Below are 25808 nucleotides of genomic sequence, written 5' to 3' on the forward strand. Positions count from 1 at the left end.
TGCGCCGCAGAGACGATTGAATTATCGATTCTATATCCGATGATCTTCCTAGGGCGCGAAATCTCCCGAGGAAAATGCTAATCCTGAATTGCGACGGAAAATTAACGAGCTCTATTCTCTTCTCCTTCCAGACGGGGCCATGTCCAGTGCTCAGTCGGCACCATCCACTGCTGGAGGTGGGTCGCTCTGTAGCGACAGCCTGAACTGCTAAGGACCCAGCATCGAAGCACGTGGTCGACGTGATCTGCCAAAAAAAATGGCGTCTCTCCCATGTTGGGACAGCCTGCTGAGGAGCCGATTAGCGCTCCCTAATGAGCATACGGAATCAACCAACCCGTGCCGGATGCGGAGCCGCCACCGTATCCAGCATCATGTACATAGCAAAAAGTCCGATGATAGTCCACGGACGACGGGAAGACCGTCTCGGAGATGTGACGGGAGCCGGTACTTAGGGAAGGCACTTCTAGCCGCTATTTTACTCATGTCATTCATAGACAGATCTCAAGCCTCAACGCAGCCGAGCGGTCCTGTGGACTGGCGGCCCGAGCATATCGTTCTCACCGATGCGGCCTATCCAGGCTACATCCTCCGTCTTTTGAGTTACTATGGACAGGCATTCCAAGTGCTTCAGGGTTTGCCGGTCGTCCAGAATGATTACAATCTGCAGGAAAGCAGCCTGAAGGAGTCAAATACGTTCGCTCTCAGCGACGGCGGCCACCTCATGGTTTGCGGTCCCCTCAAGTGGCTGGCGTCACGCATGGTTCCTCAAAGCTCTCAATCGTCCCTCGTCGGCTTGGACTACAATGAGCCCGACGCGAGCTTCTTCAACGGGGACGAAGAAGACGAAGACCAGAAGGGTGCTCTGACGAGCACCCCATTGGTCGTGGGCGAGAACGTCAACGGCACGTTCAATCCCACGTACCAAGCGATGGTGCATATCGTACCGCACAAGCATCGTCTCACGTTTTCCAGAGGGAATAAAATCGGTATCTTGCCAGAAAACCGTGACCCCGGCTTCATGGTCCTCGCGGAGGACATGGGAGATCTCATACTCACCACAAACAAGGGGGCGAACTTCAGTATCGTTGAAGGTAACGAAAACGGCACCTTCAAACTCGTCAAGTACACGAGGAGACGGGTGAAGATCGCTAGCCAAAGTCGGCTGGACCGAGAAGAGAAAGAGATCCGGAACCTTGTCATCAAAGCTCAAGCAGGACCTGAGGTGGCCTATGTCAACGTCACCGTCAGAGTGAAGGACGAGAACGACAACCCACCGATTCCTCTGCAAAACTCCTATGAGTTCCGTGTGCGAGCCGATGCTGAACCGCAGACCGTTATCGGTCAGGTCGAGGGCAAGGACGCTGACGGCGATCAGATCATCTACAAACTGGTAGAGAGAAATCCATTAATTGCCATGGTGCCCAAAACCGGTCAATTGGTGCTCACCCGTAAACCCCTCGAGGAATGGGAGCGTAACTCCCAGCTCAAGACGCTCGCCAAGGAGGATATCCTTGAACCTTCGGATCTGGAAAGCGATCTCAAAAACCTGGAAAATACCGTCGACAACGTGGAGGGAAAGAAACCGAGCCCCCAGAACAGCGAGAGAGCGACTGAAGATCTCTACGTCGTCACGCTCGACCTGAAGGCAATCCTCAACGATACGCGACCCTTCAACCGAATGTCTTTCGCTAGTGCTCCGGTACCCGTCAAGATTCACATCATTCCGCCCGAGGGACGGCTCTCGCCAGATCCAGGAATCGACAGCTTCATGAGATACATCGAGGACAATCGCGACGGAAAGCGTGAAGACGAGGAGTCGAAACATCGAAGTCGACGTTCGACTCCTCTCGGATCCATTCGACCCACAAAAAGTTATAAGTTCAAGGAGACGGACGGAAGCACTCCCAATAAAACCGTCTTCACTTTGGATAAAAAATACACCGGAGAATCCTTCGAGCTAGAAGCCCCCAACAGGTTAGTTCTCGATTCACTATTTATATCCTCTCTCCTGACAGCGACTTGGAAACCCGAACGATTCTGAAATCGTGGGTCGAACGAAGAGAGAAACTTCCGATCATCCTTCCGAATAATTAGAGCAACATTCGCTCCTCTGAGCTCTCTGAATGAGTCTTCTTGTTGAATTCCCATCGAGAGCGGTGTTTTGAGACGAGCCGGTCGAGCTTAATCTAAGGGTTAGCCGACAGTCGGTTTAACCACTAAAAGTGGCTCAGAGGCCGTGCCCCCCGGCGAGTCTGTTCGTTGGAATGTGCGCCTAATCAAAATTCAATGATAAATCTGAAAAGCGCTTTGGAACGAATTCCGAAGTTCATCGAGTTCAATTCTGCAGAGCTCGATCCGGTTTTGAGAGTGGCTCTGGCAGGCGGACGGTCGGTCGGATCCATTCATTTGCTGATTTCACAAATTCAAAGGAGGAACTGCTCCCCGACCTCCTCCGTCATCATCCGACGGCTGCGTCGAACTCCGTCCCTTCAGAACAGGCTACGATGACTTGTTTGTTGTGTTCAACGCGCGACCCCGGTAGAATGTCACTGTCGCGTCAACTCCATAAATATGCACACATGCATATTTCCAAGTCCTCGGAGCCTGGAAGTTCCACGCCAAGTTCCGCTTCCGAGCCCTGGAAGTTGTAAAATTCTGTTGGAAACAAAATTGCGCTCGCTGCGATGACGGCGGCTGCGGTTTGACCCGCATCTTTCTTGGGAGTTCATAGGTCACCAGAAGTTATAGTCTGGGCCCTGAGAAGCAGGTTTTCCGGGATATTAGAGGAATAACTGAAGCGTCCACTAAGGGGAGGTTTCGTCAAACTAAATGTTTGCTGCGACCGACTGAAGTGACGGATAAAAAAGCGTTGACGCCGAGCGCACTACATTCCTCTTGGGCCACAAGGGTCGCTCATTGATCCATTTACTCTACCTTTCCATTATTCGCTTATTCATATATTTTAGTGGCGTTTATTCTGCATTGCACTTCCATAGTCATTCATCCTGACGTCCGTGCGGGATTCCGCTCCTTCAGCTACCCCAACTCCTGCTCTGACTCGAATTCCTCCATTTGATTATTCGTGGTCCCTCTCGCATTCGGGCGTAGAATTCAAAGAATTCCAAGGCGAAACCGCCGAATACTTGGACGACTGTATTCAGAGGGGAAGAATTGCCGCCGATACCAGCGTTCCGGATCCGAGAGGACTTGTTCATCCGAGTTCCGAGTTCGCCCCCCTAATAATAATGAATAATCGACTCCACGTCAGATACTAACCGCTTAGGGTCGGATTAGAAGCCTGGAAACGTAGAATATTATGCTGCGATCGGTGGGCCGCTGAGCTTGGGGTTCCGATTGCGACTCGTATCTCGATTTCGATTCAACATGGTTTGCAACAAGGGTCACAGAACAAAATGACTCTGGATGAACGGAACGTGAAGATCCTAACGCTTTGTGGAGCTCTCAAGTTCGTCGATGGTCCTGATTCCTAACTTGAGTATCGCGGCATGACTTATCAACGAGTAGCGTGTATACTCGCGTCGGTTCTATCTGACGTTTCCTCAATGAATGACTGACCGGTCCGTCCGCAACCGAGCTCTGCATAAAACATGTGCTCTAACCTCGGGCGCGAACCAACACACAGAGCTGAGACGCATGAAGCGTCGAGCGAGCAGGAAAACGTCGGACTTCTTCCCCTGCATGAACACGTTAAAATTCAATTCCTCTCCCGACTGTCTCATCCCTCTGGCGAGAAACTCCAGATGACAACGCGCGTCGTTCTCCAGCGGTCGGATATCTCGGATCAACGACCATATACGTCTCGAGGACGACCATTAGGCAGTGGAGCTTGTGAGAACGGTACTCCCTTCTGAGATTATCCTTCGTCGCTCATGACTAATTGAAGTCGGTCGTTGTCGCGAGCTTGCTGCTTGACTTGACCCGCACAATGAGCGGCTGATCGAGCCACGATCTCATCTCGTTCCGACCGCTCGAACCTAACAGTATTTCGTCACAGAATTACGGACCCTTGTCGATTGGCGTGAACCGTATCGACTCCCTTCAGGTAACGGCCGAAGCGGGATGATTTTATGGAAGCGATAATGTCCTCTTTCGACGAAATGGACGCGTCAATGCTGTCGTCTTCGACGAACCAGACGTCAATGTGGTCCTTTACTGGCTCTGCATAATAGATTTCCACGAGGTAGACGCGACCCGGAGACGAACGTCCATATTCGTCCGGTCGGTGGTCGGCGTGGCCCGAGTCGCCGTCCTGGCAACGGTATGTCGTTACGTTGATGTCATCAATTTGTCGCAATTACTTATTTCTGGTAAACGGTTCGAGAATGCAATATAGAAAGCTACAAACATGTTTCACAGTCATCGCCTTCTATTTTGTCTCCGTTTTTCTTTTCCTCTGTCATCTCGCCTCGCACTCCGCATAGTTTGCCTTTTAGGAGGCGTCTCGGTTGGTCTTAGGGTGTGGCGAACGCTTCGGTTGTTTTGATCAACGATTGAGAAAGGCATTGGCGTCGGGGATACGCTCTCAAAGTCGAGCGGATTGAGAATCTTGGACGCTCTGGATATGACCCTGGGGAAGCAGTTCCCGTCCCTCGGCGTTGCAGTCCCGGTTTCGAGTACTTGCCGTCATTTCAAACTTCACTGCAGCTGATGTCATTTGGTGCACTATAGAGTCGGGGAAGCTAATCGCAGCTGATGATTCGCGACGCTGACTTTCTGCTTTGTCGAGGTCTGCCTCGCTTGCTTTGGACGACCGACTGAGCTCCCGATGGTAATTTTTGAGTTTGCGACGATGACTGACATTCGTCAGAGCGCTCGGTGAGCGCTTCCTTCGAGAAAAGTCGGATGATTGCGGTGGCTACCGCTCATTGTGTCACTGGCGACACTTCCTCGTCATCAGGGGGATGAACGAAAATGATTTAATTTCGAAGAACCACCACGAAGTTCCGGGAATCCTGAAGAAAGAAAGTGTCGGGATCCGCGCATTCGACCGGTCAGGGGCAGAAAGCAAAAAGTCGACTACGGATACTGCCGTCGATCGGACGACCACCGACCATTGTGTCACAGGTTGCGTCCAGAGCGAAGAAGTGGTCGTTCATTATCTCTTTTAGGAAGAGCTCATCTTCACGCAAAGATAACAAAAGTATCGCCATCCAAATTACGTTCGCGTTGCTATTGCCGGCGCATCTGTCGTTACCGTTCTGACATTGGTAGTGGTGGTGTGGAAGTAGCGGGCGTTTCGATTACGGCGCGGCGTCTGCTCACTATTCCTAAACATTCGATCGCCGCCGCCGGCCGGTCGCTGTCGTCGTCGTGAAACTTTGGACGAGAGACACCACGGAGGAGCGGTAAATTGGCGAAAATTGAAATCGTGGCACCTCGTGCTGGCAGCGAAATCCACCACTTGTTCCGTCCGTCCGAGCAGTGTAATGACCGCGTGTGCCGACTGTGGGTCTTCGAGCATTATCGAAGACCGACAACAGGGCCATGCGGTGTGCCGGGACTGTGGTGTGGTAGTGGAGAGTAGTTTCATCGTGTCAGAGCTCCAATTCGAAGAAACATCGGGAGGAGGTATCCGCGCCCTCGGGACCCGTGTCGGTCCGGGTGGCGTCTCGAGTGTCGGTGGAATCCAGGGCGCTTCTAGTGCAGTTGAAAGGCGCCGTCATCTGCTGCATCGTGCCCGAGAGGAAATCCGACGCATTGCATCATCTCTGAGTTTCTCCGAGGATGCCATCAGCCAGGCAACGAATTTTTATGACCAGGCTCTGAATAGGAAGCTCACCCTCGGTGTCAAATGGGCGAAAACGCTGTCAGCTTGCGTTTACATCGTGGCAAGATTGATCAACATGCCGATCATGCTACTCGATCTGTCAGATATCGTTCAGGTGAACGTATGGGAGCTAGGTCATGTCTACAATAAAATCTGTCGTGGATTGTTCCTCACGATCCCGCTGCAGGACCCCTCGCTGCTAATTGTGAGGTTCTCGCAGAAACTCGAGCTCGGAGACCAGTGCCAAAAAGTGATGAACACCGCGGTTCGGATCTGTCAACGAATGAACCGGGACTGGATGCATATCGGCCGCCGGCCAGCGGGACTCTGTGGCTCCGCTCTTTTGGCAGCTTGTCGCTATCATGGCTTCAATCGGAGCTTCTCAGAATTCGCTGAGCTCGTCTGCATATCGACATCGACGCTCAAACTCCGCCTGAAGGAGTTTGCGGACACTCCGGCGGGCAAAATGTGTCTCTCGGACTTTCTGGACGCGGACGATAAGGACATTGCGGACGAGCTCCTTCCGCCGATAAGCAAACATCACAAGAGAGTCGAGGAGCAATCCATCGACGAGGATCTCATTCAGGAGACGAGGGACTTCCAGTTGCAGCTCGAGCGAGTCATAGAACAGCGGCAGCTCGAAGTCGCCCTAAGATTCGCTAGTTCTATCAAGGATGAAGATGTTTTGAAAAAATTCGAATTGACCAAAGAAGAGATGGATATACTCTCTGAGCAGATTACGTCCGCTCCGATGGGTATACTGGACGAGAACGGCGAGCGGGAGCAGCAGCAGGACGCGATGGCGTCGTCCGCGTCCACGGACGAGGACCGGGTCGGAGACTACGTGGTCCCGGAAAGCGTGGCGAACGATAATTTCTCAGACATCGATGATGACGAGATCCAGGAATATTTGCTACGCGAGGACGAGATCGTACGCAAAACGAAGAAATGGGTCAAGGAGAACATGCAGTATCTCCGAGAATTCAGAGACAGACCCAAACGACTCGACGTGGAGAAGACTAGAACGAGGAAGCGGGAAGCCCCGCCGAAACGCAACCCTCAAAAGCTCCTCGACGATGTGCTCACGCGAAAGTCGTCCGGAAAGATCAACTACGATATACTCGCCAATCTCGAGAGCAATTTTGACATTCCGACGGCGGCGTCGGGTCCACCCTCGAAGAAGCTCAGGCCCAAAGACGAGCTGGCCAAACGCGAGATGAAGGAGGACCTCATGAAGATTCATTCAATCGTGAAGACAATGAAAGATAGCGTCCACGAAATGAAGGCCGATCCGCACGAATTCATAGAAGAGGACGTCGAGGAAATAGAGTTCGAAGAAGAAGACGATCCTCACTTGAGTGCGTCCCAGATGATGTCCGCCGAGATGGGCTTCGACTATGGGACCGTAGAGGACTTCGAGTAGCAGCCCTGTTGCAATTTTCGTTAGAGGAAACCGCGTCTAGTCTTTCGCTCGATCTCGAGGAGCTTTCTGCTGTCATCTGATGATTCGGCAGGAGCTGCGTTCCTTAACGAATGGCAGCCCAATGCCCCACAGAACTAGGGTCCGCCACATCAATCTATCTACATGGCTCGATTGTGAATCTGAATTCAGAGGTTGCGTACGTACATCGAAGTCTTTGACCTTGCTCGAAGAACGAACATATCGAGAGCAGTTCATCCAGAGGTATTCGATACCCAACCCTTGTACAGATGAGTCGTTGATTTCTTTGCTCCGAAAAAAAATCGTCCATCCTTAAATAAAGCCTTTATTTATGCGAAATAGTTCCTTTCTCCACAATTCATCATGATTCATGACGAAGTCCTGCGTCAGTCCTGTCGTCTTCAAAAGTCTCTCAATGGTTGAATCGAGGACCTCCTCAGGAATCGATCAGCATGAATATGAATTTATCGGGAACGACTTATAAAGATATCGGCTAGGCGGTCAAGTTACCGGCCGAGCGGAATGGTATTCAGCTCTTCTGGTTTCAAAAGCAGCTCTTAGTTTTCAAAGAGATTTTTCTCCCATGCGTCTCAGTCGCGCATTGGAATGTTCGCCAGAGAACGTGCTTCGTTTAATGATTGGGTCGTTCACTCAGCCGAAGACGAAGTTTTCCATTTCTTCACTTTTCGGGTCTTCATGTAGACGGGACACGAAGCTCGGATACGTTCGTTTCCCTTCGGTCACTTACTTCCAGCTTCGTCTACGAAGCCCAGTTGATTAACGCTGATTATCGGTCGGTCCGGATTGCCTCGTATTCAGTGATATTTGATCATCGTTCACTAACACCCCGGAATGCAGAATCGAGCGACAGATGTCCGTAGAATGTCTACCTCAGGCAGACATGCCTGAGTCTGGAGACCAGCCATTGAACGCTCGGTGGACCGATGTGAAATCAGTGGGCTCCTGACTAACCAGCTGGCAGCCTGATTGACTGAATGAGTGATCGGTGCTGATAACGGGTGTTCAAGAACCCAATCTTTCAGTAAGGGTTTTGAACGGAAGGATGATCTCAAAGGACTTCGCGTCGAATAGGAGGGGAGGCAAATGAAGAATTCAAGTCGACTGTTTATCGATGACTGTGTCAAAAGGGGCTGAATGCATAATTTATTTTCTCCGTTGCAGGTGGGTTACGATCCTAGCGAACGGAGAGGTCAAAGTCAAGGAGAAGTGGGACTACGAGCAGCTGGACAAGGAGAAGACCATTGACTTCTGGGTTTTGGTGAAGCAGCAGAATCGACCCGACAAGGAACGGCAGCGCATTATCATTCACATCACGGATGTCAATGATGAGAGGCCTTATTTCATCAACAGACCGCTACCGATGCAAGCCGTCGTACAGCTAAACGCCCCGCCCAGCACTCCCGTCTTCAAGCTGCAAGCTCGCGACCCCGACAGCGACCACAATATCCGATACACGATCGTGCGGGACAGAAGTGAGTCCGATTTCTTCGATACGTTTTCTTCTTCCGTTCGATTGGTTTCCCCTTCTTTTCCACGACGGTATTCTTGACGGTGCCGGCCGCAGCGCCGCCCCGCTCCGCTCTACTGTTTGCGAATGGACTCATTACGATATTTAGAAGCGAATGAGTTCCCCTTATGGATTGACGTTTCGTAGTCGAGTTGGGTCCCCGTCGCTCTCTCAGCCAAGCCGATATATTCTCGACCCGATTTCGCTCAGGGCATTTGTCCATAGCAAAAGTGCTATCCAACTACCGTCTCCCGGCCGGAAAAAGGGGAACTTTGGCTTCCCATTCTTTGTTGGCTTCGCTTAGGCCACAAGCGGGGCGAAAATTGACGACGGAAATCCATGGAGGAAGGAACTAGTAGACTTCCACCTGGAAGTCTAAGTCGATGGAGCTCATGGGAAAAGGAAAAAGTACCGACCACATGGGAAGATAGACGATAGACAACGCGCCTTGGTGAGCTCTCCTCGGTCCTTCGTTGGACTTCACGAACTACCCGCTCAGTCTATTTCTGTCCTGGACAGGATTAAATTACGGGTGAACCAAGCTGCAAATTGAGCGAATGGAGTGGCTCGTCTGGCCGGCGCCTGGGTCTGGGGAAGTAATCCACTGTTTTCACTGCCTAAATGTCCCATTTTAGGGCTCTATATCTCAGTCTCGATAATCTGGAACTCTCGTCCCACAAGGGGACGGATTCGGCTGAGTTTTCTGGCATTGGAGAAACGCAAAAGTTTAGAGTAGGCGTGGTAGATGGAAGCTCCCATCATCCATTTTCCGCCATCGAAAATCTTTCGCAAAAACGACCCCGCCGAGGAATCTTGGCATGCCCCTCGAGGCTGCGAAACCGTAGCAAGGCGAATACTGCTCTTGCCTCTCCGTTCGGCGACAATACCCTTTGTGCCTGTACTTCAATTAGGCTAGTTGTAAGTTGTAAATGACTGCAATCTGCCGGCTAAATACGTTCAGTAAGCAAACGTGGAGGGAGTGGTCCCGTCGGCTGGCAGTGATCGAACGTTATACATCTGGCTCGGCTCAAGTTCTCCGACAAAAACTGGGTTTTTTCTTCTTTCACTCCCTCAGTATTGTCGGCTCGACTCTGAGTAAGAAGGTTCCGCAGTTTTCAATACCTTTGTCGGCACAGACAATCGCCGATGGAAACGAAAAATAGCAGGCTCTTTATGGGTGAAGTTCATCAGGAGCCGAAAGGAACAAACTCCGTTAGCCGCCTATGGCTCCCTCCACCATGGGATAATTCCCGCTCGCGTTAGTCGTAGCCCTAGTCTTCCAGCCTCGGTGCGTGTCGCGGTGCCGTCGTTTGACCTTCCGCCTGTGCGTAAACGAGCCGGAAATTCTTTTTGTGGAGCACGAGCAAACGCGAGCACAAGTTCGGCGTCGGACGGAGCTCGGGGGGAATCTTCCTATTCCGAGAGCACTCTCTTGAACGGCGATATTTATGGAATGGTCTGATCGTGTGACGTATCTTGCAGGTGGCCAACGCTTCGAAGTGGATGCCCTCTCTGGCGAAATCATCACTGTGGGCAATGCTCCTTTTATGCTGGACAAGGAATACGTGCTCTATGTCAAAGCCGAAGATCTCAGCGGACCTGAGGGAGAACGACAGTATCAGAGCACGAAAGAAGAACGGCTGTCCATTGTCGGAGGAAAGCGCCCTCCACAGTTCTACGTGCCTCAATACGAGGCGACGATTCCCGAAAGCCAGAAGAAGGATTCCGAGTAAGTTTAGCCCGCAACCATGCATGCTCAGGTCGATTCAACATTCCAGCTCCCACATTCATCGACTACATCGCTTCGAATTTCTCGACTCCTCATCCCCGGTGGAGCTGCTTCCATCGGAGGGCTCCAACCGAATTCCGGCAAATATTTCTCTACCCTTCCACGAAAGCTGAGCAATTAAAGAACCAACAACGATGAGCACCCGAGCTCCAGTGGGCTTCGTAAAATCGGCGGAAATGTTCTGGTAGAAACAAAGAATGTAAAAAACTATGAGATTGCCGTTTTATCCACATCTTGATCTTCGGAGTCACGATTGAGGTGGTCGATGGAATGGGCAAGCTCCCCTACTCTGCGGCGTCTTATTCTGAACGCGCTGGTGTTCCCTTTGCCCTGCGGAGAGCCGGCCGGCCGAACGGCCATTTTGCCAACATCACCGGTATTGTGAGCGGTCGCCGACCCGAATCCAGAAAAGACGTTGTGCGTGAAACTGAAGCTTTGCTGCGCTGTCTGGAGCGGGAGAACAGACAATACTCGTTCTCGGGTCGAGTCGGTCACATTATTCCAGTCAGCGAGCGGTGGGACGACATTGATGAAACATTCAAGTCTCTTGACGTCCTGTTGATAATCCGATGTAATACATTCATCTGAACCATCGCTCTGCTTTCGGAGCAGTGGATTCATCCAACGCGGAGGTGTACCGCATGGAAGTGTATAAGGGTGACAGAGCCTTTTCCCCCTCGAAAATTGGGCGACTTCCTGGAATATCCATATACGGAAAATGTCCGTGACTTTAGCGTGACGTGACACCTCGGTGGGCTGGCTCATGTGCCGATATACTTCTGAACGCGAAGAGCCTCAACCGGTCCTCTGAGGCCTCCCTCGTTCGCGTACGCCGAACCGCTGATTGCGTAAAGCGGAGGAAAGACTCCGCAGAAACTCTCCAGAGCGCGTTTCGACCCAGGAACCGCATGCCTTGTTAATTGATCGTCAGTTGTTCATGCAAATAGATAGTCAGGTCGGACGCTCCGCATGGTCGGAACTTTCAGGACCACAATCTAAGCCTGCTGTTGTCTTCTTCCAGCATCATCGAAGTCAAAGCCAAATCGTTCGCCGATCGAGAGATTCGCTACACGCTGAGGGCTCAGGGAAAAGGAGCGGGAACATTCAACATCGGCCCAACCTCCGGAATTGTCAAGCTTGCCAAAGAGCTCGATTACGAAGATCTTCGCCAGCCGAAAAGCTATCAGCTCGTGGTCACCGCGACCGAAGACTCTGGAGGATTTTCCACTTCGGTCGACCTCGTTATTAAAGTGACAGACGTCAACGATAATGCGCCTCGGTTCGAGCTCCCCGACTACCAGGCGCACAATATCGACGAAGATGTCCCGATCGGGACGTCGATCCTCAAAGTCAAAGCCACCGATATGGACACAGGCCGAAACGCCGAGATCACTTACTCGCTGGACAAAGAAGATTTCACCATCGACTCGAAAGGAAACATCTACTCGAACAAACGGCTCGACGCGGATGTGAATAACACCTATGTTCTGACTGTTAAAGCGACCGATAGAGGTGAACCGCCTTTGACCGGAACCGCAACCGTCCGGATATACACAGAAAATAAGAACGACGAAGCTCCAAAATTCTCCCAGGACGTCTACACTCCGAACGTGGACGAAAACGCCGGTCCAGGTGAGTTTTTCGTCTCCTCATTCGGGGGATCCCCCCTTGGAAAGCCACAGCCTGACCGTAGGGTTGATCGAACGTGGTAAAACTCAATTTCGAAGGTCCTCGGTGAAGAAAGCGAGTCACCCTGGTCAGACAAGAGCCAAGGCGAGGTTCACTTTCCGAAAGTCGCGGTGCCTTGGCGAACATCTGACTTCAATGGCCGGTCTAATGGCCTCTCGTAAAATTAGCGGCGAGCAGTAAAGAACTTCGGAGAGATAATCTCCCCATGGAGCCTTTGGCGTCCGCGCCCGGGACATCATCCGGGCATCTGAATGATGGTCGAGACTGCTGGATGCAAAAATGCAAGAGAGTTGAAAGAAAAAATGAAAATATTTCACGCGTTGTTCATTTTTGGAAGGACCGTGGGAACTGGACTGTCGAAGAAAATGAGTCTTCGGGCCATCCAGAATTGAGGAATTCATTTTGCGCCATTTATCTTTCGCGAATCCAATTGAAAAAAAAATGAGATACCGGTGAGAAAGCGAGCCTTGCGAGCGGTAACAATCTTCTCTGAATCCCGAAAAATGCTTCAATTTCCATAGATGCTTCTCCTTCGATGCGAGATTTCTCCGCGAGGATCACTGGTGTTTCAGACGATGCTACCGAGACCTCGGGAGCACGGTTTCGCCGTCGATCCGAGGCATTGACGAAATTTTCATGGCCTCAAATACGAGACGAGTTTGACGACTCGTTCGAAGATTCTCTTGTTCAACTAGCGAAATCGCTCGGAGGGAATCGCTTGAACCAATCAAAATATCAGAACAGTACGACACGAGAGTCTCGCGGACAGACCTCGCCTGCGGGACAGCCCGCTAAGTGCCCTGTGTGGGTCGTCTCGGGATGACGATGCGAAATTATCGATCGATATCGTTGGGGGTTTGCTCTTCCGCCGTCATGATATTCAATCGCGATTTCGGGGGAGCTAGTTCACGAACCGAATCACCCCGTTTCCTGAGATTTCTGTGAGTTTCTCCGTCGAGACGCCGAAGTGGACTCTAACCTTCGTTTCCATCCACAGGAACCTTGGTCACAACAGTAGTCGCCTCAGACAAAGATGGTGACAACGTCCTCTTTGGATTCGTCAACTCAGGCACAACGAGTGGAATGTTCCAAATCGAGGAAAGAACCGGAGTGATCCGGCTTATAGACACCGGAAAAATTAACCTGGACAGGTGAGCAGATTTCTCCCTCCGTTTGAGTCTCCCGGCTGAGGCAGAGCTTTTTAAGGCCGGGAAAAACTCCCGATCCTCCCAGGTCCCTGCGCTCCGTCGGAATATTTGACCTATTTCAAGATATGCGCACCGGGGGAGGACAAGCGTATGCGGGGAGCTCATCGAATAAAGTCACATGCAATCCGCCGCATGCGTGACACATTGTTGCGACGTGTGTAACGTTCTTCTCCCTTATCCGCAGAGATAAGTACGAGCTGAACGTGACGGCCAGGGACGACGGCGCCTGCTGCAAGAACGGCGCCCTTACGCCCCATACCTCAACGGCCCTCGTGGTCGTGTTCATCACGGACGTTAACGACAATAAGCCCATCTTCGAGGATTGCAGTAGCTACGCACCGAAGGTTGAAGAAGGAGCTCAGAGCGGCACATCGGTCATCCGAGTCCGGGCCAAAGACAACGACAAAGGCCACAACGGACAGGTTCGCTACTCGATGGTGCAACAGCCCAACCAGAAAGGAACCAAATTCAGCGTCGACGAAGTGACCGGAGAAATCCGCACCAACAAAGTATTCGACAGAGAGGGTGACGACGGACGCTTCGTTTCGGTGACGGTGAAAGCCACCGACCGAGGTAGTCCACCCCTCGAGGGCGTGTGCTCGTTCAAAGTTGAAATCACCGACGTCAACGACAATCCCCCGCTCTTCGATCGACAGGAGTACCGGGAAAACGTAAAACAAGACACCCAGATAGGGAACCCGATCCTGCGGGTGTCTGCCAGCGACGAGGACGCCGACCTGAACGGCGTCATCGTCTACAACCTCACCGCCCCGTACGATCCCGCCGATCTACACTATTTCTCGATCAACCCAGAGAGCGGATGGATCCAGCTGCGAAAACCTCTCGACCGAGACTCGTATCATCTGCGTGCCATCGCGACGGACAAAGGCACGCCGCAGCATTCCGCCACAGTGGAAGTCGTCATCGACGTCGTCGACCGAGCAAACAATCCCCCGATCTGGGACCAGCCCGTTTACGGACCTATTTTCATCAAAGAGAACCTCGAAGTGGGTTCGAAGGTGATCTCGATCAAAGCTCGCTCTGGGATTCCTGACAATCCTGATGTGTTCTACACGCTCATGAAGGGCAGCACCGAACAGACGAACAAGAAGGACACGTTCTATCTGAACCAGCGAAACGACGGCGGGCACACTTGGGCCGAGCTGTTCGTGAACTATCCGCTCGACTACGAAAAGATCCAACAGTACAACCTGACGATTCGCGTCGAGAACAACGGCATCCAGCAACTGGCCAGTGAGGCGACAGTGTACATTGTTCTGGAAGACGTGAACGACGAAATTCCTCTATTCATTGAGCGAGAGCAGGAAACTGTACTCGAAGGAATGCCTTCGGGAACCAAGGTCACCCAAGTGCAAGCCGTGGACAAGGATGGCACTTACCCTAACAACAAGGTGTACTACGCAATCGAGTCCAAGGATCAAGGCGATAAATATTTCACCATTGATCGGGAGACTGGCGACATATACACCAAGGTTGAATTCGACCGAGAGGAGAAGCTGGCGTATGCCATCCAGGTTCGCGCAGAGGACGGTGCGGCGTCCGCTCGGCCACACATCCGAGGCAATCAACCGAACGCGGTCACCAAATACATCCGTATCGGCATCGGAGACAAAAACGACAACCCCCCTTACTTCTCACAAGCGTTGTACGAGGCGGAAGTCAACGAAGACGAAGATGTACAACACACCGTGATCACTGTCACTGCGAAAGATAAAGACGAGTGTGAGTATACCTCTCATTTTGAGCTAGGGTCGAGGTAGAGAGGAGCTGACAAGAAGATGGAACTTCATAGTCGTCGAAAGAGTACCCATTGGAATCGCCGAGATACTCCGGACCTTGATAATGGGAACATCACCAGCCACATTATGCATATATTAAGCCTCCGACCGCGACTGAGGATTTCGTGCCGATAGCGAGTCCTACCGCACCGATTCGGAGCCTCTAAAATATCCGCGGCGGTATTTTTAGCTTCCCTGCGAACATTCTTTTCTCCTCTACTCTGATTTCGGAACTGCAACTGAGCGAAAGGAATCTCCGCAGTGACACGAGGGACAAAGCTCGGCTCGGATTTCTCCCGCTGGCGCTCTCTTTCCTCTTTTTATTCCGCGTTCGCCCCATCTGTCGTTAGTTCTCCTTACTCAGGACCCTCCTGATTTTCTTCCCCCCGGTCGCTTTGAGGTTTCTGTGAAAGGAGCCAGCCGACGAGCGTCTTTGTCCGGAGCCGGGATGTTTATTCTTGCCTTTGTTCGTAATCCTTCTTGATTTCTCCTTTTTTCAACGTGGGAAATCGTCTCGAAATTAGACCATACGGTTCATGCAGAGAGGATTTCCTCGACTCCTGTCCCCATTGTATTGCTGGGGCCTCACCTTCGGGGAATTTCTGAATTGGAGCTCCTATCGGAATCTCGAATCGACGAGAATTCACCTTGCGGTTCTAAGGTAGCTTAACGTTCGGTCGAGACATCTCGTGCTGGAATAAAGAATCCCCATCCTCATTACAGCTTCCCGCATCCGATACGAGATAACCCAAGGGAACATAGGAGGCGCCTTTGCGGTCAAAAACGAAACCGGGGCAATTTTCGTGGCAGGCCCGCTGGATTATGAAACACGAAAAGAGGTCGGTATCGTGACGTGAGAACAACCGAAACAAAATTTATGACCGCACTGATGTCGGACGAGGTGACGGCCAAGGGTCCGCTTATCCGATCCCTAACAACTAACCGTATGCATGGTTGAACTAACATTTTACGCGAACGCACGCGGCTCGGATAATACAGTACCGACTGCGACTGGTAGCGTCGGACAACCTCAACGAGAACCATACGACAGTGTTGATTCGTGTCAAGGACGTTAATGACAACGCGCCCATTTTTGACCGACCTACGTATGATGCTCAGATCGTGGAGGAAAACGATCGCAATCTTCCACAGAAAATCCTTACGGTGAGTTGATTTACAGTACAACTTGACCCTTGTGGCTTCGGATACGTACCACGAGAACCACACCGTCGTCAAAATCAAAGTCAAAGACATCAATGATCTCCCCCCGAAATTCGACCGTCCTTCTTACGAAGCGACCATTCCCGAAGAAGACGATACCGACCTCCCGAAGAAGATCCTGCAGGTTTGCTTGCGTTTTATTTTGTTTTGTTTCCCGCCATTTGCCTGATGATTTTCCCCCAGTCACCACCCTTCCTCCTGCATTTCGACTCCAGTGGAAAGCTTCGTCAGATTTATTCTCATTGAGTTTCCACCGAATCCTTTCCCCTTCGTCCTGCAATTACCTACCTACCTACTCGATTGATTGGTTCCTTATTCCTCACACTCCATAATGTCAAACCGAGAACGGTTCGCGCAATCATTTCCTATGCGTCTTCTTATTCATCCTACGTTCTGCGGGAGAATCGATTCCCCGAATCGCCAGACTGAGCCTGCGACGTCCTCGAAACGGCCAAATAGTGGACGTCGATACCGGGACTAATTTTAGACATTGGCAGCAGGAATCCTAGACAGGAACAAGCCGGATGGAATGTCCCTAATCTAGGATCTCTGGACGACTGACATGACTAATTTCTTATATTGCGAATCAGGTAACTGCCACGGACGGAGATCGAGACCGCGAGTCTGATATCGTCTATTTCTTGACTGGTCAAGGGGTAGACAACACCGATTCCGAAAATAACAAGTTCGCCATCAATCAAACGACCGGAGAAATATATGTGCTCAAGCCCCTGGATAGAGATTTACCGCACGGACGATCTCAGTGGCGATTCACAGTATTTGCAGAAGACGAAGGCGGCAATGGTCTTGTAGGATTTGCTGACGTGCTCGTCAATCTGAAAGGTAAGCATCGCCGGGAGCCAGTTACCAGAGTACTCGGGACAATTCATTGGAATTCAAGATGGCCTTTGAACAACCTGGAAACTAGACGGACGAATCTTGATCGTGACACGCCCTACCTGTGGGGCGATCCTTTCGGAACCTCCGATCCGTGCAGAAAACGATGAATTCTAGCGAACATGGAAATTTCTTGCAGACATCAATGACAACCCGCCTTTCTTCGCGGGAGGTGTCTTCTCCGGCAACGTAACAGAGAACGGAACAGCCGGGATGACCGTTATGACGATGACGGCCACTGATTACGACGACCCTATGGAGGGCACGAACGCCAAACTGACCTATTCAATTGAGCAGAACCAAGTAAACGAGAATGGCGAACTCATATTCGCCATCGATGAGGAGACCGGTGTGATCTCCACAGCGGTTTGCTGTCTGGACCGGGAGACGAATCCCGAGTATACCATCAAGGTGCGTAGACGCGACGAGCTCGCCTTACCATTCCCGGAAGATAAAAAAACGGATCCATCCGAAAGCTCTGCTAGCTCGAGTGTGTGCATAGATGTCAACGCTTCGGCGGAGGATTCTCTCTGACTGACTGAGTGGTGGCGTCACTGTTTAAGTGTTGAGTTCTTTGTTTCTCTTCCACTCACTCACTCAATGCTCGAGCGGCTAATGTTGACACAGTATGCCCGAGCACGATTTTCGGCGAGGAGGCGGTTACGTTACGGAAGGAAGTTTATATGGGTCGTCCACCCAGACCATGGATCGTCGTCACCGCCGCCGCCGCCGTCTGCTGTGCGCGGTGCTGCTCGTTAGCAGCAGATTGGTTTCTCTAACTGTGGTTTTGTCGTCTCTCGTGGTGAATTTACAGGTAGTGGCGGTTGACGGTGGTGGTAATAAAGGAGCGGGGACCGCCACCATCAAAATAAAGGACATAAACGATATGCCCCCCGAATTCACCAAGAAGGAATGGTATGTCGAGGTGGATGAGACGGAGGCCGATAACATCCCAGAAGCGCCCATCTTGGTGGTTTCAGTCAACGACGGTGATCTGCTGGAGACCAACAGATTCTCTTACAAAGTCATGAACAACTCGTTTGGGGCCGATCGTTTCACGATGGTCACAAACTCTGACGGGACAGGATCGCTCAAAATTGCCAAGGTGAGCAAAGGGGAAAAAAACGTTATGATACTCTTTCTGAGGAAAACCCTGATTTTCCCCCGCTTGTGCGGAAGGAAAACCTTCAGTTCCTTGCTCCGAAACCTTATTATGGAATATTTGTCTCTACGCGCGGCCCGTGGTACAGAGCATGGTGCACTCCGCGACGATGACCGTGCACCGTCCCCGAGTGACGAACCGTTTGACGTAAGACCGCTAACCGCGGAACTGTTGACGTTTCCAGCCTCTCGACTACGAAGACCTGCAGCAGAGGTACGGTTTCAACGTGACCATTCAGGTCAGCGACAACGGCGGTGAAAGTGCTGATCCATATCATTTGGACTATGCCAAGGTTCGTGTGAGACTCCGCGACATCAACGACAACCGACCGGAATTCGAAAAGCCCAACATCGAGGTTTCGGTGCCGGAGAACTCGACGATCGGATCCAGCCTCGCGACATTCAGAGCCACCGATGCTGACCAGGGAGGCAAGTCGAAGGTCAGTTACCAAATCGACCGTAGCTCCGACAAACGACGCCAGTTCACCATCAACAACAGTGGCGTGGTCAAGATCCAACGGCCCCTGGATCGGGAGGAAACCCCCAGACACCAGGTTAAAATCTTGGCCATCGACGACGGAACCCCGGCCCGCACCGCCACGGCCACGCTGACCGTGGTGGTTTCGGACATCAACGACAACCCACCGAGGTTCCAGTACGACTACAGACCGGTAATTCCCGAGAGAGCCCCGCCCATGAAAGTCCAGGAGATCCTGGCGACCGATGACGACGACAGATCCAAGAACAACGGGCCGCCCTTCACTTTCCGAATGGATCCCAATGCACCCGAAGAAATCAAAGATTTGTTCCGAGTCGAACACGATCCTACCGGCGCTAACGGCGACGGAATGGCAGTGGTACATTCGAAGGAGCAGTTCGATCGAGAAGTTCGCAAAGAATTCCTTGTCCCCATCTTGATAAAGGACTCTGGCAGTCCCAGCCTGACAGGGACATCCACCCTCACCGTAATCATCGGCGATACCAACGATAATCGTATGCATCCCGGTGCGAAAAACATATTTGTATATAATTTCAAGGGCGAAAACCCCCCGACGAAAATCGGTCGCGTTCACGTCGAAGATTTCGACGATTGGGATCTTCCCGACAAAACGTTCTTCTGGGAAAACAACAAAGAACACGAGAACTTCGAACTGGACACGGACACGGGCATGATCACGATGAAGAACGTCACCGGGGGCGGACTCTACGAGTTGAGATTCCTCGTCTACGACCGTATGCACACCCAGGAAGCGACGGCGAACGTCACCGTCACGGTGAAAGAGATCCCCGAGGAGGCGATCCACAACTCGGGCTCGATACGAATCGCGGGATTGAGCGATGAGGATTTCATTCGAGTGTGGGACTGGCAGAAGAAGCAACAGGTCAAGTCGAAAATGGAGGATTTCCGCGACATTATATCGGAACTCGTCAAGACCAAGCCGGAAAACGTCGACATTTTCTCCGTCATCCTGAAACAGGAACGACCACCGATCACAGACGTGCGCTTCGCCGCACACGGCTCGCCCTACTACAAGGCGTCGATGCTCAACGGGCTGGTGGCTTTGAACCGCCAGCTGATCGAGCGCAAGGTCGGCATAAACATCACTCAGGTCGGCATCGACGAGTGCATGTACGAGAACGTCAACTGCGAAGGCAGCTGCAGCAACGAGCTCGTCGTGGAAAAGAACCCGGTCATGGTGAATGCGAATAGGACATCGTTCGTGGGAGTGAACGCTTTCGTGCGCTCGGTGTGCGAGTGCTTGGCGCGCGATTACTCCCCGGAAAGCCAACGCGAACGAACCTGCCGCAGCAAGCCCTACCCGTGCTTCAACGGAGGTCGTTGCTTCGACACCCATACCGGAATTCAATGCAAGTGCACTCCAGGCTTCCACGGGCCTCAATGCCAACAGACGACTCGATTCTTCAACGGCAAAGGCTTCGCGTGGTTCCCTCCTCTGCAGCAATGCGAGAGCAGCCACATGTCCCTGGAGTTCATGACAACTTCTCCTCATGGCCTGCTGCTATACAACGGACCTATTGCGATGCCCGACGCCGACGAGTTCGTCGTGCAGGATTTCGTGAGTCTCGAGCTCGTCGACGGAAAACCCCGTCTCCTGCTAGACTTCGGCTCCGGGACCGTGGAGCTCACTGTCACGCCAGAAGATCCAGTCCACGACGGCTCCTGGCAGAGAATCGACCTGTACTGGGATAGACAAACCGCGCGAATCACCCTCAATCACTGTATGCAGAGCAGATACCTCGACGCTAACGGAGGAGACCGTAGCCGCTGTGAAAATGTCACCACACTGGAAAACCCCATTCCCCCATTCAACGAGTTCTTGAATGTGAACAGTCCGCTACAACTGGGCGGTGTGCATGTAACGAAAGAACTCACGCAGGCCTACGATTGGGCATACAGACCGAACATGGTGGATGGCTTCAACGGCTGCATCAAGAACGTTATCCATAACAGTGAAATGTACGACCTCGCCAGTCCCGGCAGCAGTTTCAATTCCGTTCCCGGATGTCCACCCGCGGAAACGTCCTGCTCCGAGTCCGGGCACGCGCACAGCTGCGGACACGGGTAAGCGATGCCAAACTAAATCAAATGTCGTATGAAGTCAATCAATCGATCTATACCCTCAATGAGACTCATTTCCCCCCGAATCATAACATCGATTCCCCCCTCATCCCCCCTTATCGCGGGGAGGCTCCCATCCTCCTTCACGCGGCTCTCGTCCAATGATCGATCGATTTCTCTCCTCCACAGACACTGCGAAGGCTCGTACCGGAACGCCGACTGCGTTTGCGATCCGGGATACTCCGGACCGAACTGCGATAGGGAAACAAGCTCGAAAATGTTCCAGCAATCCTCTTACATCAAATACGCGCTGTCGTTCGACCCTCATCCGTTCCGTACGGACCTACAACTTCAGTTCAGAACTCGCCAGAAGAACGGAGAGCTACTCCGACTTAGCAGTAAACACGGCAGAGAGTACGCCATTCTTGAGATCCGTGACAAGAAACTGAGGTTCCGCTTCAACCTAGATAGGCATCGAACATCTGAAGAGAAGGAACTATGGCTACCTTACGTATCTGTCAACGACGGGCAATGGCATACGGTTAAAGTCATGCGCTTCGGTGCCATTGCTACAATCGCCTTGGATGGCGGTTGGGGCAAGCGGTTCAATGAGCTACTCGATTTCACTTCGCCTCATCAATTGCTAGCTGTTGAAAAGCAACAGGTGCTCGCAGGAGGTGACGTCCAGTACGTCGGGCCGGGGGTTACCGTCGTTGACAACGATTTCCAGGAAGGCTGTATGAACGACATCAGAATAGACGGCCGCACCCTGCCCATGGAAAGTGGGTCGGAGAGCGCTGCCGTACTGGAATTCCGTAACCTCATCGACGGCTGCCCCTCGAACAATCCGTGCCACGGCATATCTTGTCCCAGGCCCTTCGTCTGCGTAGACTTGTGGATGCTCCACGAATGTCGATGCTCACCTGGTTTTACCATAACCGAAGACGGAAAGAATTGCACTGACCTGGACGAATGCCTCGCCGAACCTTGTCTCAACGGGGGCACTTGCGTGAATCGTAGAAACGGCGAAGGTTTCTACTGTATCTGCCCCGAAGGTTTCGGCGGGGAGCTTTGCGGAGCACTCCGACAGGAAAAAATCATGAGGCTTAGCATGGCTGCACTTGCAGCTATCTTGGTTTGTCTTCTGAACATCCTCAGTGAGTATCTGGCGAGGAGGCAAATCGTGCAAATCGTCAAAGTGACAAATAGTCCGATCTCATTTCGATCCTCGAAAAATCCCTCGAGACCTTTGTGGACGATCTCTAACTTTTTCCCGCCCTTCTCCCTCCACAGTCCTAGTGTTGGTGATCGTGGCGTATACGCGATCCCGTCGGCCGGACCAGAAGTTCGGCGGCGGTCCGTGCGAAGATGACATTCGAGAGAATATCATCTCGTACGATGATGAAGGCGGAGGTGAAGATGATATGAATGCCTACGACATTACGCCACTCAGGATTCCCATCGAACCGAATGGCATGAACGGGCTCAACGGCAGCATCCTCATGCAGCCTGGTCTCATGCACAACGGCACCCTAAAGAAATTGGGCGCCAAGCCGGGTTTGCTGCCGACGCTCAAGGAAGGCCCGCTTTCGGATGTATGCGATTTCATCACGGAGCACCTCGACAAGGTTGATAACGACCCCAACGCGCCGCCATTCGATGACGTGCGCACCTATGCTTACGAAGGAAGCGGATCCACCGCTGGCTCTCTTAGCTCTCTGAACTCCGCTGGTGAGAATTGCCATTGAACCCTACATAATTCCTAGAACCTGAGTCTCCTCATATCATAAGACTCACGAATATAGGGATTCAATTCGGGAATATGGGAAAAATTGTGGCTGACTCATTTCCCTCTTCCGGTTCGATTCATGAGTGCCCTGTCCCTCAGCTGGTAACCAAGAGAACTCGGATGAGATTTTTCATGATCAGAGGTCCAGAACTCCATCATCCGGGGATTCTCGTCGAAATTGATTTTTTCAATGTAATTTTTTTTCTAGGAACCGACGACCAGGAACAGGACTTCGATTACTTGAATGGTTGGGGTCCGAGGTTCCAGAAGTTGGCTGATATCTACGCTCAGCAGAATGGGGCACCCGACGGAAAAGAGCAACAGTAATTCGAAAACAAGGAAAGATAGACCAATCAACAAAACGGGAGAACCACCGCTAACGACCGACTCGAGGAGCCAACGAAATGCTTGAACAATTCATTGGGGCCCGGAGCAGTGCTCGGACCCATTCCCTAATCAGCGATCCTCGGTCGGATCCCGGTTCTACAGTAAACAGACACAGACAGGCGAATCCTTATAGAGATATAGATATCGAACGGAACAAAATACGGAGACGCTCACTGCATTGCCGTTAGTTCACGGCGCTTGGCGGCAGCCTGAACAAACCAATTGTATCAATAACTGTATAGAAAGTGAAGCCGTAGACATTTAATTCCGAAGCAAACCTAACTTCGAGCCGCGTCCGGGAGCAGATCTCGAGGCGATTCGACTGACGGCAGGAACAGTTTGTCGTCAGCCTTCCTCCGTATCCGCCGCAGATGAACATCTCGGGCATTGCCGAGGCCCCGGGCCGGGAAGTTGAAGAGAGAAGAAATAAGTTAGACATGAGGAGCCGAGAAAGCCTAACTCCGGAAGCGTTAGATTGAACACAAATGAAGATCACAGAATGCAGTGTACATTCGACGGACCTCTCGAGTGGGGATCGTCTTGTAAATTTCTCCACATCCCTCCCGTCGTGGAGGCTGATGGTAGACTGCCATTTTCTTCTGTAAGTAGAAAACGTCTATTTATTTTACGTCGTTCATCTTTCCCCCTTTCTGTGCCAGCTGCATTTGTCCACTTGTGTTATTTTTGAGTTGACATCTATTCTAACCTCATTTCCGTGTCAAACCGTGCGAGCTGCTACTTTGAAATCCGGTTCGTTCTGGCGGAAATCGCTCCAATGTTTGTGTCCCATTCTAAACCACGAAATTCTCAACGGAGCAGCTCCCTCGCATATATTTGTTTTGCGAGGACAGGCTCAGCTAACCGCGCGGGACGAGTATCAGTGCTCGTGGTCATGATAAGAAACGTCGCGGAGCGAACCGAATTTCACTCTTGTACATAAAATTCGTTGATGCGACAACGAACAGAAACAGAGAGCATGAGTGCGATCAAAACGATCTTGCGTTATTGTAGTTTTAGTGACAAAGCATGATTTATTTTTCTATTTTTGTAAGTTCTGAATTTCGCCTACGATCCCGAAATCTTCCAATAAAGTCCTCCTTTATGTTTCCCCTGACCGAAAGTTTTCGTTTTGTTCCTCCGATTGATCTATATTTTTTTAATCGAGTTCCCGACGGCGATATCAGCGACCAGATCTCAACGACCTTCACAACGATCATCGCGCTGTGCCGCGAGATCCTTTCAAGTTCTAGGTACACAAACTTGAGTTTATGTTCGCTGTTTGCTCAATCGTTATCCTGCGTTGGAAAAACTATTCTCAATACTATGAGCAGAGCCGTCGATCTCCGGGCTCATCCCTATCGAGGAAACCCAACTTTTGTCCACAAATCGAAGCTCGGACTCCGATGCGCGGAATTTTCGGAGGGAATCCGCCTGCGCGAAGGGAACCAGATCATTAACAATCTCACTCCGCTCGGAAGGATTATTGCCCGGAGATCGGTGCTCAGATCGTGTGAAACAAAAATACAATCACTACGAGAGAGTGATCATCAGCATAAGGATCGATGCTTACCCAATCGATGAATCTGCTTGTCGGTCTGTCTATCTATCTATCTAACTATCAATCTGACTAGTCAGAACTACGGCGAGCTGCGCCGGTTGGGAGCCGAAGAGGCTACCCGTTACGTCGGTTGCCCTATGCGTTCTGTGGGTGCAGGGAGGCCATCATTGGAGACAGAGAGTCAAACGATGATTGGAGGCAAGGTCTACGCGACTCCGAGAGAGTCGCCGTCTGTCGAGCCGCACCTCCGAACATTGGTCGTCCTCGTGTCCTCCGAACTTGAGCGCTGGCCGCCAAATCCCCGGACCAAATGGTGGATCGGCTGGCCGACTCGCTCGTTCGGAGGCCATGTCAGGTCGACGGAGCCATGAGTCCTACGTTGGACTGCGGTGGAATTCTGTATAAAAATGTAAGCTTTTGTACCAAATGGAATGATGAATGAAGACGACTAAGATTGCGAGCCTAAGCTAAGGCCGCGTGCAATGTGTGTGAGAGAGTTTCTACGGAGAGCGACAACAGTCGGAAATCAGAGATGAAAATCAAACCCGATAAGTGAACGGCGTCGAGAGACGCGCGTTCTACTTTCGAACCTAAACCATCAAAATAGGTATCCGACTTGACCGTCGGGCGTAGGTAAATCTAAAAACAAACACTTGGGATTGAGAATAGGGGTCGAATTAATAAGTAAGTCACTCAGTGAAAACACTACTGCTTAGCCGGGGGATATGGCGGTTCCTCGGCTAGTAGAAACCAAAGTTGAACCAACAAACAAAACGACCGACGACAGAAACAACAATAATATATTCAGTACTCAATACAAGAATTTAGGTAGATTAATTATTATCAAGAGGTCGCTAGGTATTACTTTGGAACAACAACCATGAGGAGGAATTCACGTGTTTTTCAATCGTCACGACGAATCTAGCGAGTCGCATGTGTATGTGAGTATGAAAAGCGGCTTCGACAAAGTTC

General features: G+C 51.5%; 1 protein-coding gene across 1 annotated transcript; it reads left to right on the forward strand.

The window, feature by feature from the left end:
* Positions 1 to 454: 454 nt before the first annotated feature.
* Positions 455 to 23218, forward strand: LOC100899187 (neural-cadherin). Its single transcript, XM_029111506.1, is given in 16 exon segments — positions 455 to 1974; positions 8412 to 8722; positions 10240 to 10486; positions 11568 to 12178; positions 13233 to 13386; positions 13628 to 15186; positions 15966 to 16081; positions 16242 to 16406; positions 16408 to 16587; positions 17054 to 17306; positions 17500 to 17771; positions 18175 to 18465; positions 18707 to 21105; positions 21292 to 22259; positions 22396 to 22833; positions 23100 to 23218. Coding segments are annotated over 16 exon segments (9576 nt in total). The 5' UTR covers positions 455 to 481.
* The last annotated feature ends 2590 nt before the right edge of the window (positions 23219 to 25808 follow it).

Source organism: Galendromus occidentalis, unplaced genomic scaffold (assembly GCF_000255335.2).
Source record: "Galendromus occidentalis unplaced genomic scaffold, Mocc_1.1 scf7180000077446, whole genome shotgun sequence".
Lineage (NCBI taxonomy): Eukaryota > Metazoa > Arthropoda > Arachnida > Mesostigmata > Phytoseiidae > Galendromus > Galendromus occidentalis.